The 17,343-nt window shown below is 42.6% G+C and overlaps 1 protein-coding gene across 1 annotated transcript in view; it reads left to right on the forward strand.

The window, feature by feature from the left end:
* Positions 1-2,957: 2,957 nt before the first annotated feature.
* Positions 2,958-17,343, forward strand: part of LOC128484756 (adhesion G protein-coupled receptor F5-like) — a 60,903-nt gene continuing 46,517 nt past the window's right edge. Inside the window, exon 1 of the mRNA XM_053461288.1 lies at positions 2,958-3,013. Within this exon, the coding sequence (XP_053317263.1) occupies positions 2,975-3,013 (39 nt within the window). The 5' untranslated portion in view covers positions 2,958-2,974. The remainder of the gene's footprint in view (positions 3,014-17,343) is intronic.

Consider the following 17,343-nt stretch of genomic DNA (forward strand, 5'->3'; position numbering starts at 1 on the left):
CATTGCTTGTTTTCTTGTTCCACGTTTAATCCCTCAGACTATTAAATCTACACTGAATGACCTCAGAAAGCACCATGAAGATTACACACTGGTGGTCTACAGGTCACCTTCTTAAACCCGTTCTTATTATGAACTCTCTAGTTCTCTCTAAGGACACCACATATGATACTCTGGGGTCTTGGAGGACACCGAAGACTTTTTGGGAGAGATTGCATCTGGGGAGTGATCAGGGGTGAGATTATGTACATGAGTTTACTAGGGACAGCTAAAATATTTGGTTAAGCAAAGAGAAAGGATAGGAGGAAAAAATAGAGAAGGGGAGGAGAGAAAAGAAAAAAGAGGGGAGAAAAAGACAGGTGAGATGAGAGAATGTATCTAATGTCTCTGTCTCTACATGAGAATAAAGAGATGGAAGAAAAGATACAGATGAGAGAGGGAAGAGAGATGAACGGTGAAAAGAGAGAAAGGAGAGGAGAGAGAATAGAGAGACAAAAGAGAAAGGACAGGAAATAAAGGGGAGGGAGATATAAGAAGATAGAGAAAGGAGAGGAAGGATACAAAGGATGGAAAAAAGGGAAAGAAAAGTGAGACAGAGGAGAGAAAGGAGTTTAATCAATGGAATGTTCCTGCTAAAAATCCTATTCACTCTCGTGTTAGCACCTATTTTAACACCTTCCAGATAATCCATAATCGGTTTCATTTATTAGCAATGCTTAAGCTTTCCTAAGCGACAGCAGTGCTATGTGATATTTCCATATTTACAGCGATCGCCTTTTATAAGTAACTATTATCACATGACGTGGGATCGGTCATGACATTTGTAACATCAAACGGTCATTAAAATATCTTAAAATAAAGTCACAGACAAAGGCATTGGCGTAGCACCAACGTAACATCGCCTGCATTGTGGAGACACTGCTTGCCACTCACCGAAATTAACCAGACAGCTACATTCCGACCTCAGGGACCCCCATTTAATCATCTTTATCTGGAACAAAGAAAAATGGAGGAATGAAAACAAACACTTGGGGCAGATTCCTCCAAATAGGTCTCAGTGCAGCAAAGCCCTTCCATGAACAGCCTCCCCTTTCCTTACATCACTAAAGTCTCCTGCCCCAAACCATGCAGACCTGAACCCTGGGCCCTATGTATGTTAATGATAGCCGAGGTAGCCCTTTCATTTGTTATGCTGAACCATGGGTTGTTATCTAGCATTCCTATCCAGAACCTAAGACGCTGTCACTCAAGCTGACCTGGTAATTCTATCTCCTTAGAAACCTACCTCCTCAACTAGCAAAACTACCCCGGGGCATTAAATGTACCTGGAAATCCGTTACCATACAGTGGGGGGCAGCCCAGACCCCCTACCAACAGCCCGACACTCCGTCTATCCCTATGTGCACTGAGAATTTTATTAAAGACTACTTGGAAAGTTATATTTAATGACCGCTCCGTAAGTGCCGAATTCTGGGGCCGTTCTGCATGTTCATTGAAGAACATTAGAGTAATTGGAGCGATGTGTCCCTGGGATCATGGTTGCATTCCCAGACAAACTCTTTTGGGGAAAATGATTTGGAACAGCAGACCATAAATTAGGCTGAATGATTCCTAGAAAAAAAAAAAGATTTTCGAAGAAGTTCATTAAAGGAAGACAATCAAGTATTTATATAAAAACATCTCATTTGGAACGCTGCTGTTAATTCATTCTTTGGTGTAATACAGAAAACATTATCGATCTGCCTAGTCTGATTATCTTAAAGCGAGACTCCACTATAATGCGTATGATAGCTGAGAAGTCCCCTTAAAATGTCCATGGTGCCCCCCCTTGTGAATGCGTGGGGGGGACTTTGCAGAATCCCCCCCCATGCACATTTGCCCCTAGCTATTTGCGATGCTGGCAAACATCTCAGTGGGGGTCTCATGTGACACCTTTCCTCCGACGCACGGAAAGCGATCCCCTTTCCCAACCAGTGCCGCCAGTCACCAGATCACAGATAAGGCGCTGGAGCTGCAGCTTCTACTGAAAGGCGAGTGCTTATTTTTTCTGGTTAACTCCTAAAGAACTTTCATTTTCATTCTTCTTTCATAAGGCGCCGGGGACAATAAAGCCGCCCTATTAATCTCCCTCTCCTGGGGTAACAAAATACCTGCGCACGTCTATATTAGTGTTGGAAAGAGGGGTGAAAAAGGCTAGATGGAGGGAATGAGATAAGCCTGATGAGGGGTGCGGGAGAAAAGCTAGATGGAGAAGACAGAGTAAAGGATGAAAGAGGCAGGAGAGAAATGGAGCGGGGCAGAGAAGAGACAAAACATTGATGATCAGAGACGGGCATTGTGCCGGGGGCAGCGGGGGCCCACCTATTCGGTAAATGCTCGTCCCCTAAATGGCGCAATGTAAATTATTTTTATTGTGACTTTTAGGTGTTTTAGATAATATTAGAAAAAGGGAAGCCATAGAATGAAAAAACTATTACCTGATTTCATACATCTCGGTTTGTGGTTCTATTCTGTTTTATTTATAAAGAAGGGGAAACGTTAGAACAAGAGGTCATAATCTAAAACTAGAGGGTTAGAGGCGGCGATGTAATGTAAGGAAGTTTTACTTTACTAAGAGGGTGGTGGATAAGTGGAACAGCCTCCCAGCAGAAGTGGTAGAGGGTAATACAGCGAGGGGATTTAAACAGGCATGGGATAGGCATACGGCTCCTGAATCTAAGACGAGACCAATGACTGATTAAGGTCTGAGTCTTTACGGCAGGAGAAATAGTCAGAAGAAGCGTTAGGCTCTTATCTGCAGAAAAAATTCTATGTTTCTTGCGTATGAAAAAACCCTCCTTTTCCCCTGGGTTTCGGGAACAATGTTTTTCTCCCGGGGAGGTGTGGTCTTTGGAGCCGGTGTTATCCACAAAGCAGATTTGGCTGAAATCTTTCAGAGATGATCAGAACTCCCTGAAAAAAGCACCGGAGTTTAGGAATGAGAGGAGGAAAACCGGAGATATTAAGGAGCGAGGAGGTAGGAAATGCGAATGATAAATAATTCAGTTTCCTGACTGCAGTCTTCTGTATAGAATAATATTAAGGGGCGCCCGGCTCGTTTCATGCGTTATTTTAACGGGAAGATAGCCTTGGGGGAATATTTATTGTTTAGGAAAGTTTCTTTTAATAACTTTTTACACTGTTTAAAAAATAATCAGCTACTTCTAATTACATTATTATTATTATTATTATTATTATTATACTTTATTTATAAAGTGCCTACAGATTCCGCAGCTCTAAACTCTAAATCTAACTCTGTAGCGAGCACTGATATTCTCAAGTTTCATTTAAAAATGCATTAAATGAAGTATAAAAAAATACTTACTTTGCTGAATTTAAGCACAAAAGGTTATATAAAAAGTCAAATTCCAGGGTTATAGATTTTAAATAGTGTGGAAAGTAGGTGAGAATTTTGAAATTTGGTTAAAATTAGGAACTTAAACTGATTAACAAATATGATGGCATTTTTGAAATCATTCATAAGCTTCTATTAACCCCTTAAGGACGACGGGTTTTCCTTACACCCATTAATGACAATGCATTGTGAGCCCGTACATGTACGTGGCTTTGTCGTGAAGGGGTTAATAAATGCACAGATTTATGCATTGTAATCAAAGTTATGTGTTACTCCATGCAATACAAAGAAAGAAAATGTTGGTGCATTCCAATAAAGGGAATTATTTACTTATTTTTTTGCATATTTTTGGTGGGGGGGGGGTCGCTTGCTTTTTTTTAAATTTCACAGAAGAAAAAAAAATGAGTTAAGCCTTTAAAATAATCTGAAATGATATACCCTGTGGTTCATGGTAAATGTAAAGTGAGCCGTTTGGTAGGAGGAGAGCAGGTGCGATGTTATTGGCAGTAAATGACGCCAACGTTTTTAACTCTGAAACTTGAAGAAACGGCTTCATTTTCAGGAGATAAAATCCGTGCTAAGAATAAGAGGTGCGTAATGTGAGCGGTGTGTAACATGCTGTTGAGATCATTTGGATGCTTTATTGATTAGTCGTATTTTTGGGGGGTCTGCCTGATAGACACCAAAAAACTGTTGTCTGATAAATGTTCTGGCGATGTTCTAAAAGTCCGGATTCCGTAACGTGGCCTTTATATTGGAATTCTGTTATTTGATGAGTATATAATGTCAATAATTCATTAGGGCAATCATGCGGCATTCGCTGGGTGGTATGAATATGTTCACCAATGTTTATATAAAGAAAATAATGCCCCCCCCCCATTATATATTCTTTACGTATATATTCCTGGGCGTTAATTTTGTTACCGCCTTCTGTCTTCATGCTGTAAACAGAAATCTTTGCATGGGCATTATAGTCGATGATGGTAGACATCGGGGTGAAGGTTCTGGACATTACTGGACTCTCATAGTGCTTGGTGAGCCTAAGACCAGTAGGTCGTCATCGGAGTTGCCAAAACACTCCTGGTTTTCGCCTGACAGTCCCAATTTTCGGGAACTGTCTCGACGTCCCAGCTGGCCGCCCTAACTGTCCTGCGTTTGTGGGCAGCAGGATCATTGACCAGTTGGAAGATCCTTCAACCTCTCATGACTGAACCAGGGAGCTGTGAAATCCGATTTGGAACCCTGAAATGTTGTTTTTTATGCTGTATTTCCACATCGTCTCTAGTTCCTTGGTGTGATCCTAGGGATCGAGTACGTCTAGCTGAGTGGCTCCTGCGTGCTGTCCCTCTGTTGGGGTTTTCTCAGTTGCCAAATTACAATTGCCGAAAATGCGTTTAAAAAAAGTTTTGAAATTCACCTATTTTTGGTCCATGAGATCTGTAATTATATTTTCAATCGCAGCTATAGTTTAATTGCCCCTGGGGGGTTTTTCTCCCCCCAGCCAATCATAATATAATTGAGAATTCCAAAAATTGCTGGAGGCAGAAAGCTAACGAGCTTTTATTGGTGCAATAAAAGACATCGCCGGCATTTGCATAGACTTTATAGACATGTTTGAATATTATGTGTTTTATTTAAACGGCTGTACGTCTGATCTTTTATATACAATCGGCGTATTTATAAGCCGGACCGCATTTTGCGCTGATAAATTCTCTGATCAAACTTCAGCTTTTCAGCTGATATAATAAAGCAAAATTCTCAAAAATACACAGCGGAGGCCGACGCTCCACCGTCTGCAAGCTCGGTGATATACTATTTTAATATGATGTCTGTGGCAATTATTCACTAAATGCATAGAAGGGCTACTGGTTAGCCCATGCATCATACAGGGCCAGATTTTTGGGGTTGGCCCTTCTTAATGCATAGTTGAACGGGTTAGTTGAACTCCCCCTCCAAGCCTGCAAAATTCTCCTTTTATAAAGAAATTGCCTATTTTCCCACCAAGACATCCAGTGCCATATGAAGACCCTCTGCGGCCCCTAAGCATAAACGCAGGCACACAGGCCGTAGTGCAGGGTCATGTAACACACTTGCCCCCGGGCTACGGGCTACGTGACAGTAGTGAATGTGACACTTCATTTAGAGCACAGTAATCACACGTTTCCTTGCTCGGGTTGGACTTTGTCACGCTAACCAGTAGCCCATCTAGGCCGTGCTTTCACTTTCCAAAACCCCAATAAAGCAATAAAATCCAAGTCATTTATTGCCTTTAGAATCAGTAAATTGCAGATCATGCGATAAAAGAAAATCAGCATTTTCCTGTTACATAGGATAGTAAATGGCAGTGAAATGCTGTTGTTTCCGTTTTTCCTTGGGCTCTTCTTTAAGTTTTTATCTCGTGCAGGAAAGAAAATAAAGAGTCACAGGAATCGTTTTCTGATGAAGAGAGTAGCAGGTGGCATCGACGCTCCTCGGTCTCGGCTGTCACTCGGGGGGTTGTGTGCCCCCTGCTTTGTGTGTTGTGTAAATGAACGCCTCGCACCGGCACATGAGATGCGTACGGAGACCTTGGAGAGCTGTCCTTCATTCAAGGAATTGGGTCACCGAGATGGAGTGACCCTATGGCATCAACGCTATATTGTAGGACTAATAAAAGATGAACTTTTGTCCCCCCCCCATTGGAACGGAGACACATTTAAGTTAAAGTGGAAGGGAAATTGAGAGTTTGCAGGTTTGGTGATGTCATGACATGTGCATCATGATGTCACAACTGGTCACACGCACACCTGGGAACTCTCTGAGTTTGACCGGGGTCTCCTGGGGTGAGGTACTGCTTCCCCGAGTTTCTGGGTCACTCTGGTCTCTTTAGCCGTGACCAACCCCCACCCGATTTCACTCCCAAACAATTCAATGTCATGGGGGGCTAGCCTGCCCTTATCCGTGGCTAGTCTCGCCCGTTGGATGGGTGACCGTGCCCCCTCAGGAGAGGGAGAGCTCCGAGTATCTACCCTGGGAAGTTCCAAGGTATGGAACGCTGCGCAAATTTTCCACCAAAACCTTTTATTTTTTTGGTTTCGGTTTCCTGGTGCGGGGAAAGTTTTCTGCTCTTCTACTTTGTGATGACACAGAAGACTTCACTGTTTAAATTTAGGAACAGGTTTTAAGGATTTTGCTTTGGGGCAAAACATAACAAATCTACATTTTTACAGAATGCGTCGCCGAAACGTGTACGTTTTTTATTCCTGTCCCAGATTAAAGCAAATGAAGAGGAGATGGGGTCTTTAGCCGCAACTGATACCTCTTATTGGGCCGTCGGGTCGCTTTTGGTCCCTTAGATGTCTCTTCCTCAGATGGAACGGCTCGAGCGTCCACGTTATTTTCTGTGTTTCATGTTTGTAAATAGTTCGATGGAAGATTGGTGGGATGTCGCTTGATGCGGAATCCTTTGTTATGCAATTAGTCAGTATCTGCTCAGAATGGCTAGGGGGCCTCGTAAGGCTGGCCTGACCATAGGGATGACACAAGGACCGGTCAACCTAATGAAAGAAGGGCTAACAAATAGCCCTCCCGGCGCTATTAAACTACAACTCCCACAATGCTTGGTTAGTCTATCATGGGAGTTGTAGTTCTGCAATCTAGGACCTTAGCCGCTCGGTATGGTCCTGGGGGACACAGACATGTTGCCTTATCCAGCAAGGGCCATGTTTATTTTCTTAACAAGTGACATTCAACGCATCAGCAGAACACAAGGATGCGTTCCTCTCAGCGGGCCTGAGTGTTTGCAAATACATGTAAAGCTCCGGGACAGATTCCTGGCAGGCGACGGGGAAAGCGTACGGTAAACATTGGAGAGCGTCTGGCACGGCCGCCACGCCGAGACTCGTTGCTACAAACTGTTCCAGTCGAGCCCATCGCGGAAGCTACAATGTATTGTACGAGAAGGAAATGCCCTCACTAATTACAGAATATACCCCCCAATAACATGCGGTTATTGGTCTGTTGTCAGCTCACCTGGGAGGTTTCCAAATGAGCTGCCCCGAGACATTTCCAATGTAAACCTTTTCATAGCATACCACCTAAGTGTCCATTTTTTAACAGCTCAGTCCTAGCCCCCCCACAAACACTTTTTCTGATCATGGGTCGGTTTGTTGGGTCAGGGGTGTTGCAATACAGACCACCCCTGCCGCTACTTCTTGGTGACCACGCAATGCTCTCAAGCTGAGCTCCGCCAGGTGGATCTCCAGGTATGGTGGGCGGTTCTGCCCTACCGACGCCCCCTCCTGGCTTCAGCCCCACCCCTTTTCTCTAGCCACACCCCTCAACACGGGAGTCCCCATATGAGCACCATAAATGTTGGGGGGGGGGTATGTCAGACTGATGTGTGACCAACTCAATGGCTCCAACATTGGTCTTGTTGTTATGTCATCACATGATAACATCATGCCACTTTAGCATTTCCCACCTGTTCAGAATTACGTGAGCGTCCATAATATGGTTGGCATGGTTGGCAAGCAGCACTCCTCTATCCTAGTTTTATCCAGCTATGGGATATATTTAAATAATATGCAACTAAAGATTATACATAGCTTTTAGTCACCCAATATTACAACATACTGTGGACAATCTATATCCGTGAGGCTTAATGAAACTAAAAACATGTATAATTATAGTTAAAAAATAGTAATTATAGTAAATGTTCTTTATTATAGTATTATAGTAATATAATTACTATTTTTAACTATAATTATTACCGTATTATTGAAAAACGTTTCAGATTTGATACAAAATAAAACTACTGATATTTGGCACGTGTCATTGATAAGCGTATGAAGTGCGCATGAGTTTTAGGTTAAAATGCACACAGAACTTTTTTTTTTTATTTTTGTTAAAAAAAAAAGGCAATTATCAGGAAATAGGAAATGACGACTGACCACCCTGCAGCTCAGGAAGCGAGGATGTGCCTTCATATCCTCACTGACCTCTCCGCTAGGACCGTGTGGGAAATCATCTCATCTTTGGCAGTGCAGCACATCTCCTTAAAGGGACACAACCATGTACCAAAAAATGCATTTTTCCTTATATTTAATTATTATTATTATTATTATTATTATTATTATTATTATTATTCTGTTTTACATAGAATTTCTTACGGTCCATACGTTTAAGGAGTCTGACAAAACTAGGACTGACAGACCAAGACGAACCGATACGTTAGGTAAAAAGGGCCCTGATCTCAAGAGCTTACAATCTAAAGAGGTCTTCTGGATATTTAAATAGCCACGTAAACATTTCCTGTTCCACTTCCTCTGGCACTCAGTGGGTTAAAGGAATGTTCGAACGCACGCACCTGTTTCCACGTTCTTCCCCGGTATCTTCTTTACGCAGAAACGCGCATGATCGACAATGCGGGTTCTGTACACATGGGAAAAATAAAAAATGCGATTATGAACCGGTTTGTGTCAGAAGTTAGCAAAAAGTACATCGAGCCATAAAAAATGATGCGTAAAAATGTATTAATTATAGCGGAACAAAAACCGGAATTACCGTTTTTTTTAGTAAATAAATACGTTCTCTTGTATAGGGCTGAAACAACGAATCGATAAAATCGATAATAATCGATAACGGAAATCGTTGTCGACGATTTCCGTTATCGATTAATCGAGTGATCGATTCGTTGTTGGAGCACTCGGCTCCTTTTACTTACCTCCGCGAGCGTTCCCCGCTTCTGCTACACGCTCTGCAGTCTCCGCCTTCTAGCTACGTGACGGATGTGACGCGTTCCGGAGGTAAGTATTCTTCATGTCTATGTGCACAGATCGCACAGAGCCATTCGCACAGAGCGATTCGCGGGGGTGGGGGTCCACGGTGGGGTGGGGGTCCACGGTGGGGTGGGGGTGGGGTTTCAGGGGATGCAGGGTGTGAGTGTGGGTGCAGGGCAGAGTGGGGGTGGGGGTGCAGGGCAGAGTGGGGGTGGGGGGTGCAGGGCAGAGTGGGGGTGGGGGGTGCAGGGCAGGAGACTGGGTGCAGGGCAGAGTGGGGGTGGGGATGCAGGGTGTGAGTGTGGGTGCAGGGCAGAGTGGGAGACTGGGTGCAGGGCAGAGTGGGGGTGGGGATGCAGGGCAGGGTGTGAGTGTGGGTGCAGGGCAGAGTGGGTGCAGGGCAGAGTGGGTGCAGGGCAGAGTGTGAGTGTGGGGGCAGGGCAGAATGTGGGGGCAGGGCTGGGTGCAGGGCAGAGTTGGAGACTGGGTGCAGGGGCACAGTGCAAAGTGCTGGGTGCAAAGTGCCAGTGCTGGGTACAAAGTGCCAGGGCTGGGTGCAAAGTGCTGGTGCAAAGTGCTGGGTGCAAAGTGCTGGGTGCAAAGTGCTTGCTGGGTGCAAAGTGCCAGGGCTGGGGCAAAGTGCTGGGTGCAAAGTGCTGAGTGCTGGGTACAAAGTGCTGGGTGCAAAGTGCCAGGGCTGGGTGCAAAGTGCTGGGTGCAAAGTGCTTGCTGGGTGCAAAGTGCCAGGGCTGGGGCAAAGTGCTGGGTGCAAAGTTCTGGGGCAAAGTGCTGGGTGCAAAGTGCCAGGGCTGGGGCAAAGTTTCTTGAACAGTAATAGTCCACCTCTTTTCAGAATGTTTGGGGTTATTTTGTTTCATAAATATTGTGTTTGGGTTCTTGTACTTTGAAAATATTGTTTTTTATTACATCATAACAAAATAAGAATGTTAATGTAAATTTTAAGTTGTTTTTTAACATCCAGTTCATTAAATTATTTTAAATAAACGAAAAATTTGCATATTGTTTTTTTTATCCGATTAATCGATTAATCGAAAAAATAATTGGCCAACTAATCGATTATTAAAATAATCGTTAGTTGCAGCCCTACTCTTGTATCCCGTAGCTCATCGCACAGCGCTCTGGTCCTTAAAGGGTTAAAGAACAGCATTAAGGCCAGCGGTCTGCACATTCCTTTCAGATCCGTTCACCTCTCCTCCTTTTCGTTTGCTTTTTTAACTCCCGCATTCGGCGTTACCGTTACGCTTCTCTGCGTTATTGCCGTTGTTTCTGCTTAACTCTTCCTGTGATAAATGTACCTGTGTTGGACAGCCACATGCTACAAGGGTTAATTATACTGACAGTGAATGCTCTGTTATACACAAAGTCCCCCCAAAAAATATTCAGGGATTATGTTCTCATAAAAATGGTAACCAAGAGGTGGCTGAGAATTATAGGAGTTGTAGTACATCAACAGCGATAAAGCTAACTGTGGGCCACGTCCGCAGCTTTTCCCGGGACGAGAACGGGCCTACCCCGAGCTGCTTTACATCGTGACTTATTGGTCTCTGTTTATATGATGTTGAATGCATTTTATTTAGACAATTTAATACATGATCACATTTCTACTGTTTCTATACACATTATCGGGGCTTTTAGGGCAGTAGAACCGTGCGATACCCTCATACCCAGCAAACATTCTGAGCTCTGAGGAAAGAGCGGCATCAGGGGAGGAAAAAAGAAAACATGGGTTTGGGTCTCCCAGAAGGGCTCGGCGCTATGAGTCGGGAGCTATGTGCCGGGGACCCACAGACATCTAACGTTTCACACTAACAGCGCAGCTATAGGCGTAAGGAGAAGGATAACACAGTGTGTGTAAATAACACACAACTTATTAACGTCACCTGATGTCACCAACCAATGAAAATCGCTAAAATCACACGGGTGCCGACATTCTTTCCCGTTTATTTTAAACGGCGAAGACGAAAAATGTGTGCGTTTTATAAAACTGGCAAAAATCTACAAATTTATCAAAATTACATGACAGAGTCTGGTTCCACCAAGGCAAAGAGGGACTGTCCCTCCGAAACAGGGACTCTTGGGAGGTATGAAACGCCTGGTTGGATTAGGAGCGAGCGGGCGCTGGATGGGCTTCGCGGTTGGACCAGATCTCTTCGGATAGCCCTGTCCGGTTTGATCTGCCGGTCTCCAGTAAGCCATGCAGACGGCCCCTGGGTGCCTAGCGGCCCCTCGTCCGCACGGCCGGTTTCTGGGCCGCCAGTGCAGGAGCGTGAACTGGATTACTGGTGATAACTGGGAAGGGGCGTCAGCGGCTCCTTATCTCCCGCAGGCAGGTTCGGCACAGTTATGTGAAACGCTGTTACTTTTGTGTTCCACATAGTGGGCTTTAAATGTTACGCAAAGATTGGAAACGCATTGTCTGCAGTTCCTTTTTAAATCAATGCCCTATTTTTAGCCCCTGATTTTGGCTTCCATTGTATACGAGGATACACAATACACAGTGCTCGGGGGGGGGGAGAATCCCGCGCTCAGAACCTCATATAAAAACCAATATAGAAAAAAAGGGCAGCTTGTAAACAAACAAACAATGTAAACAAACAATGTAAACAAACAAGCAATGTAAACAAAGGGTTTGCTTTACTGGTTCCCATGTCTGGGTACAGCCAGTCTCAGGTCCCAGGGTCTGGATCGGACTCCTTCATATCTTACTCTGATATGATATGAGGATCATGTTCAGTGCTTTTCTACGAAATCCCTGCTTGAAAACAGGTTACTTAATTCAGAGGTCATGGTCTTCGTAAGGATCGTCATTAGAATGAATCACTGTAGGTAAATCTTTGTGATGGGCCATTAAGGGGTTAATGTTTCGAGATGCCTGATGGTCAGCGTATTTAAGTAAAATGATACCATTTGAATGTAAAAAAATAAAGAAATAAACATTTCAGGGCGATGCTTTAACCCCTTTCTGTCTGTGCACTTGATACATGAATATCTTACAGAGCACCCGTCCCGCTGCCCATAGTCTGGAGACCGGTCCGGAATCCGGGCATTGAGCTTTTCCCGTATCATTTATCTCACGCTGGTACCCGGGTCGTTTGATGATGCGGGGTGAATATTCCCTAATAGTAAATAAACGCAGAGTCCTGACATTTCTTGGCTCTGCCTCCCCCACCCGAGAGCAGTAAATCTTTGTCTTATCTCCACCGTGAGTCACGATGATGATGATGATGACGATGATTCACAAACGCGGTTAAGTACGGGTCTGACACCGACCATACAAGACTTCATCTACAGCGGCCGAAAAGCTCCGCGCTTAACGTGTTTCATCATGAAAAGGGGTTCCGCGCGGAGCCGGGTGTTACGGAAGCTTTCCTGGAACGCATATATATATATATATATATATATATATATATATATATATATATATATATATATATATATATATATATATATATATATTAACCCTTTGTGATGAAAGAAGGCATCCATGAACCTCATGCTGATGTAGTGTAGGGAATATGTGCAGCATCCCATCAGGAAAGAATGATACAAGGTGTTATTTTGGTGTCTGAATTGTAACTTTTCTGCAAAAAGAAAAACTCTCCCTATTTAATTCTGCCTTGAATAGAACAAATGCAAAGGACGCTCTAGTGTTCCAGGTAGTCTATTAAACAAAGAGTGCAAGGCATTTACATTTACTGGAACCTACAGCTCCAGCACTGCAGCTCCCCCCATCTTTTGCGCACTGATTGGCCGCTTGAAGCAGCCAGTGGCAGAAAAGCACTTCCATTTCCTACAAATCTGTACAGTTTGAATATCCTATTCATGTTGTTAAAGGGCCAGATTTTGGATGTTTTTTTCTTTTTTTTTTCTTTTACTAAAATATTAATATAAAAAATCACAAACCCCCCGACTCCTTATCATACGTCTTTGGTAAACGGAAGAATGGCTCAGTCTTAATGTCCCAGCCTGACTCATGAAAGGTCTTGGGAAAAGAAGGACATTAGTATGAAATGCTCTGTTGGATAGATGTGATATTAAAATCTCTGTCTGTGACTCTGCTGGATAGATGGGATTAATTTGAATTATTAGAAACCGGAACCAAATGTAACCAGGAGTGGAAGTGATTTTTTTTTCTGTGCCAAATTAAATTACGGTCGGAAATTAAATTTTCAGGTGCTAATCTGATAATGGTAAACGGCGGTGAGTCTGTGATCTAAACCACAATTAGCCCATTGAGGAGCGTTTATGGAAGCTTTACGAGGATTACAGAGGATTATCAGTAATAGGAAACATTTTAGGCGGCGTTTAAACCTATAATTAAAGGATGATTGCACGGTAAAGCATATTAAGGAAAAACCCAAATCCAGGCTTTATAAATCACCGACGGTTTTTATGTGAGATCTGGCAAATTTTGAGATGGGTTTAACAAACTTTTAACGTCGATAATCTGGCTCTTTACTTTAAACTCGAAGAATATAATGAAAATCCGAGGGAATTTTAAAAACCTGAGATCAGCAGAGCCGGCATTATCTGATCGATAGCGGAAGTTCTCTCCGACCTCCACCCTCAACCCTTACAGAGGCTGCCTGATCCGGGCAACAACCGTCAGGAACGTAACAGCCCGCAGAGATAACGATGATCATGGAGATCATGAGTGCAGGAAGCATCACGCCTCCGATATACACTATTGTTCAAAAGTTTGGGGTCACTTAGAAGTGTCCTCGTTTTATAAAGAAAAGGAAATTTTGTCTATTAAAATAACATGAAACGGATCAGAAATCCAGCGCAGACGGGGTTAATGCTGTAAATGACTACTGTAGCTGGAAACGACTGATTTTTAATGGAATCTCTTCATAGGCGTACAGAGGCCCTTTATCACTCCCATCACTCCTTTATCACTCCCATCACTCCTTTATGACTCCCATCACTCCTGTGTTCCAATGGCCCTTTATCACTCCCATCGCTCCTGCGTTCCGATGGCACGTTGTGTTCGCTGATTCAAGTTTAAGTTTAAAAAGGCTATTTGATCGTTAGTAAACCATTTTGTAATTATGTTACATCCAGAAAGTTACTTGTTTTCCATGAAAACAGCAAAGTGACCATAAAGTCTAAACAGACCCCGGCATGTAGCGTTCAATTAGAGCTTGGAAAATGGAGATTCAGGAGATTTCCCTTATTATGTTATTTTATAATCCTCGGCAGCGCAATGCTGTCCTGGATTACAGCGCAAACATTTTAGTTCAGTTAGGAGTTGTGCAATTTCCAAAACGCTGAATTTGTTGTAAAAATGACTCGTTTGTCTCAATATTTGGAGCGCGTTGTCAATGGAAGGCTCATGTTCTATGCAATATGTTTGCTTTGGATTTTTCGGATAAACAAACCTTTGTTGTAAGTCCTCGGAGCTGAACATCTCCAGCGCAGGAGCGCAGCTTGGGAACTTCCTTTTCACCAAAACAATCCAGAATTTCCTGTCTTTGTTAAAAAATTAAATTCATCTTCGCAAAGGTTCCTGTTCGATTGAATTTCTCTATGAAATCTGGCTGGACATCAATGGCTCTCTAGGTATCTTATGTAAGACCGTGTTCGTGAATTGTTAATGTTAAAAAAAAAATGACAAAAAATGTGAACATGGATTATTGATCCAAAACCCAATCAGAAAGTTTGTCCAAATAATTAAGCTTATTAACAGATCAAAGTGCAGGCTATAAGTAAATTATTTTTCATATTTAATTAATTCATATTTTACTTATTTTTTTACATTTATTTATTCATGTATTTATTTTATTTTTATTTATGTATTTTTTTTTTTATTATTGCCCCTAGGATTTTATATTAAACCAGCCATTGAATCACCAACCATAACATAGTAACGTAGCGATTTAGGTTCGAAAGAACACACAAGTCCATTCATTTCTAGCTTGCTGTTGATCCAGAAGAAGTAACAAAAAATTCCCCGTTGAAGCGATTAACAGTTGGGAAAATTCCTTCTTGATTCCAAATCTTACTGGATCAACAAACTATAACTGATCCGGTCCTTATAACTGATTATATCCCTGTATATCCTTCTTTACTAAAAACCACCCAGCCCATATTTAACAGAATCTATTGACGCATTACTTCTATAGATGGTGAATTCCACATCTTTATTGTTCTTCTTGCTGCTTTAAGTGAAAACTCCTTTCTTCGAGTCTGAATGGATGACCTCTCGTGCTTTCCTATTAATGAGCAGGTCTTTAGAGAGCCGGGTTATAACCTCCTGTTTGAGAACAGGTGTCCAGACTCGTACTACATATTCAAGGCGAGGTCTCACCACTGACTTATACAGAATCAGTTCCCCTTTTTATACATGACAATATCGTACAGGCTCTTGCAGGAGCTGACTGACATTGAGCACTGTTGTTAAGTTTGTTGTAGATTCTTAAGTCCTATTCATTTAATGATTTCCATAACACAAACCCATCTAAGGTGTAATTTACACATGTATTTATTTTCCCAAAATGCATAACTTTACATTTGTCGACATTGAATCTCTTCTGTCACTTGGTTGCCCAGTCCTCCAATTTGACCAAACCTCCTTGGAAGAACGGAACATTGAACAAGAGTGGACCTAGGATAGAACCCCGAGGAACTCCACTTACCGCTTTTTACCCCTTACTGCTCACGATACATATATTTTTATAGATACAAATTGATAATAAATGTAGCAACTCACCTTTTTCTCAGCCGAGCTTCCATTGGATAAACCGTTGGCAACGCCGATCATGGCGGTTACAAGATCACAAAATATACGCGTAAGATTCACATTAAGGAGGGCTCGGAATTCTAATAATGTACCCCATAAACATAATGTAAACGATACTGATGTGTATGTTGGAGCTGGAACACTGATAGTAACGCTTATCTTTATGATGTGATGTGTGTGGATGCATGTCGATGCTATACAGCAGTTAACGTGAATTTTTGAGGGTTTTTAGATAAACAGAGTCTGTAATGTATGATTCCGACATGCTTCACTGGCAGGGAATGATAGCCAATAACTGATAGGAACATGTCGACGTATGTAACGCCGTATATTCCCGCTCCTCGGAGATAATCATGGACTTCGCAAAAGCACCGGAGATTATTTTTTTCACTTAATTTGTTTTCACTGATTCACTGATTCACATATATATCTATAAAAGGTTACCTAGATCTCAAAATGCTTCAATGGAAAATTATATATATATATATAGTTTTATATCATTATTATTAATAAAAATATTTAATATGAATAGCAGCAGAAGTGGTAGCGGTTAATACAGTGGGACAATTTAAACATGCATGGGACAGGGATATCATACGTCACCAACGTTTTCTTCCTGGATCCTGGTACAAAGGATACTGGGTAGTTTGGAGCTCATTTTCAAGCATTTAGGCTGTGTGTGTCTTAGACATACACAGTTAAAGCACAATGTTTTTAAGCCGGGACCGGACCTTAAAAACGGGACTGTCCTGGGAAATTCGGGACTGTTGGCAGGTATGGCATATGACTCCTCAATCTAAGGTCTGAGTCTTTACAGAATGAGTCTGATCTGCCATCGCATTCTATGTTTCTATGAAGTTTCCTGACGTTGTCTTTGTTACTTTTCTGTACGCTATGAAGCAACGCGTTACGTTCTGTTGGGAGGATAGAGGAAGCGGGGCGCTCTCTGACTGCCGGGAGACGGCTTTGCCGATAACATCCATCTTTCAATCACAATCTCCAATAAGAAATCCCAGCTAATGAGTGACTGGCAGATCTCGTGAGCTCGATACAGAGGATCAAACATCTGCTCGGGAAGAGCGCTCAGCGGGTGCGGGAAAACACGTCTTCCCCTTCCTATGTATTGGAAATACCCGTGGATACTCTGCATGTAGCAGAACATTGAGAAGGTCCTCTGTCTGCTCTGATCACGATGTACACTATACATTCCAAGGGACAGAATCCCCCGCGTCTGCATACGTACCCCACAGCATGTCACTCCACATCCCTTATAATGTAAAGGAAAGGAACTTTTACCTCATAAAGAAAAGGATATTTTGTCCATTAAAATTACATGAAATGGATGAGAAATCCAGCGGGGTTAATTTTGTAAATGACTATTGTAGCTGGAAACATCAGATTTTTTTATGGAATATCTTAATAGGCGTACA

Source organism: Spea bombifrons, chromosome 3 (genome assembly GCF_027358695.1).
Source record: "Spea bombifrons isolate aSpeBom1 chromosome 3, aSpeBom1.2.pri, whole genome shotgun sequence".
Classification (NCBI taxonomy): Eukaryota; Metazoa; Chordata; class Amphibia; order Anura; family Pelobatidae; genus Spea; species Spea bombifrons.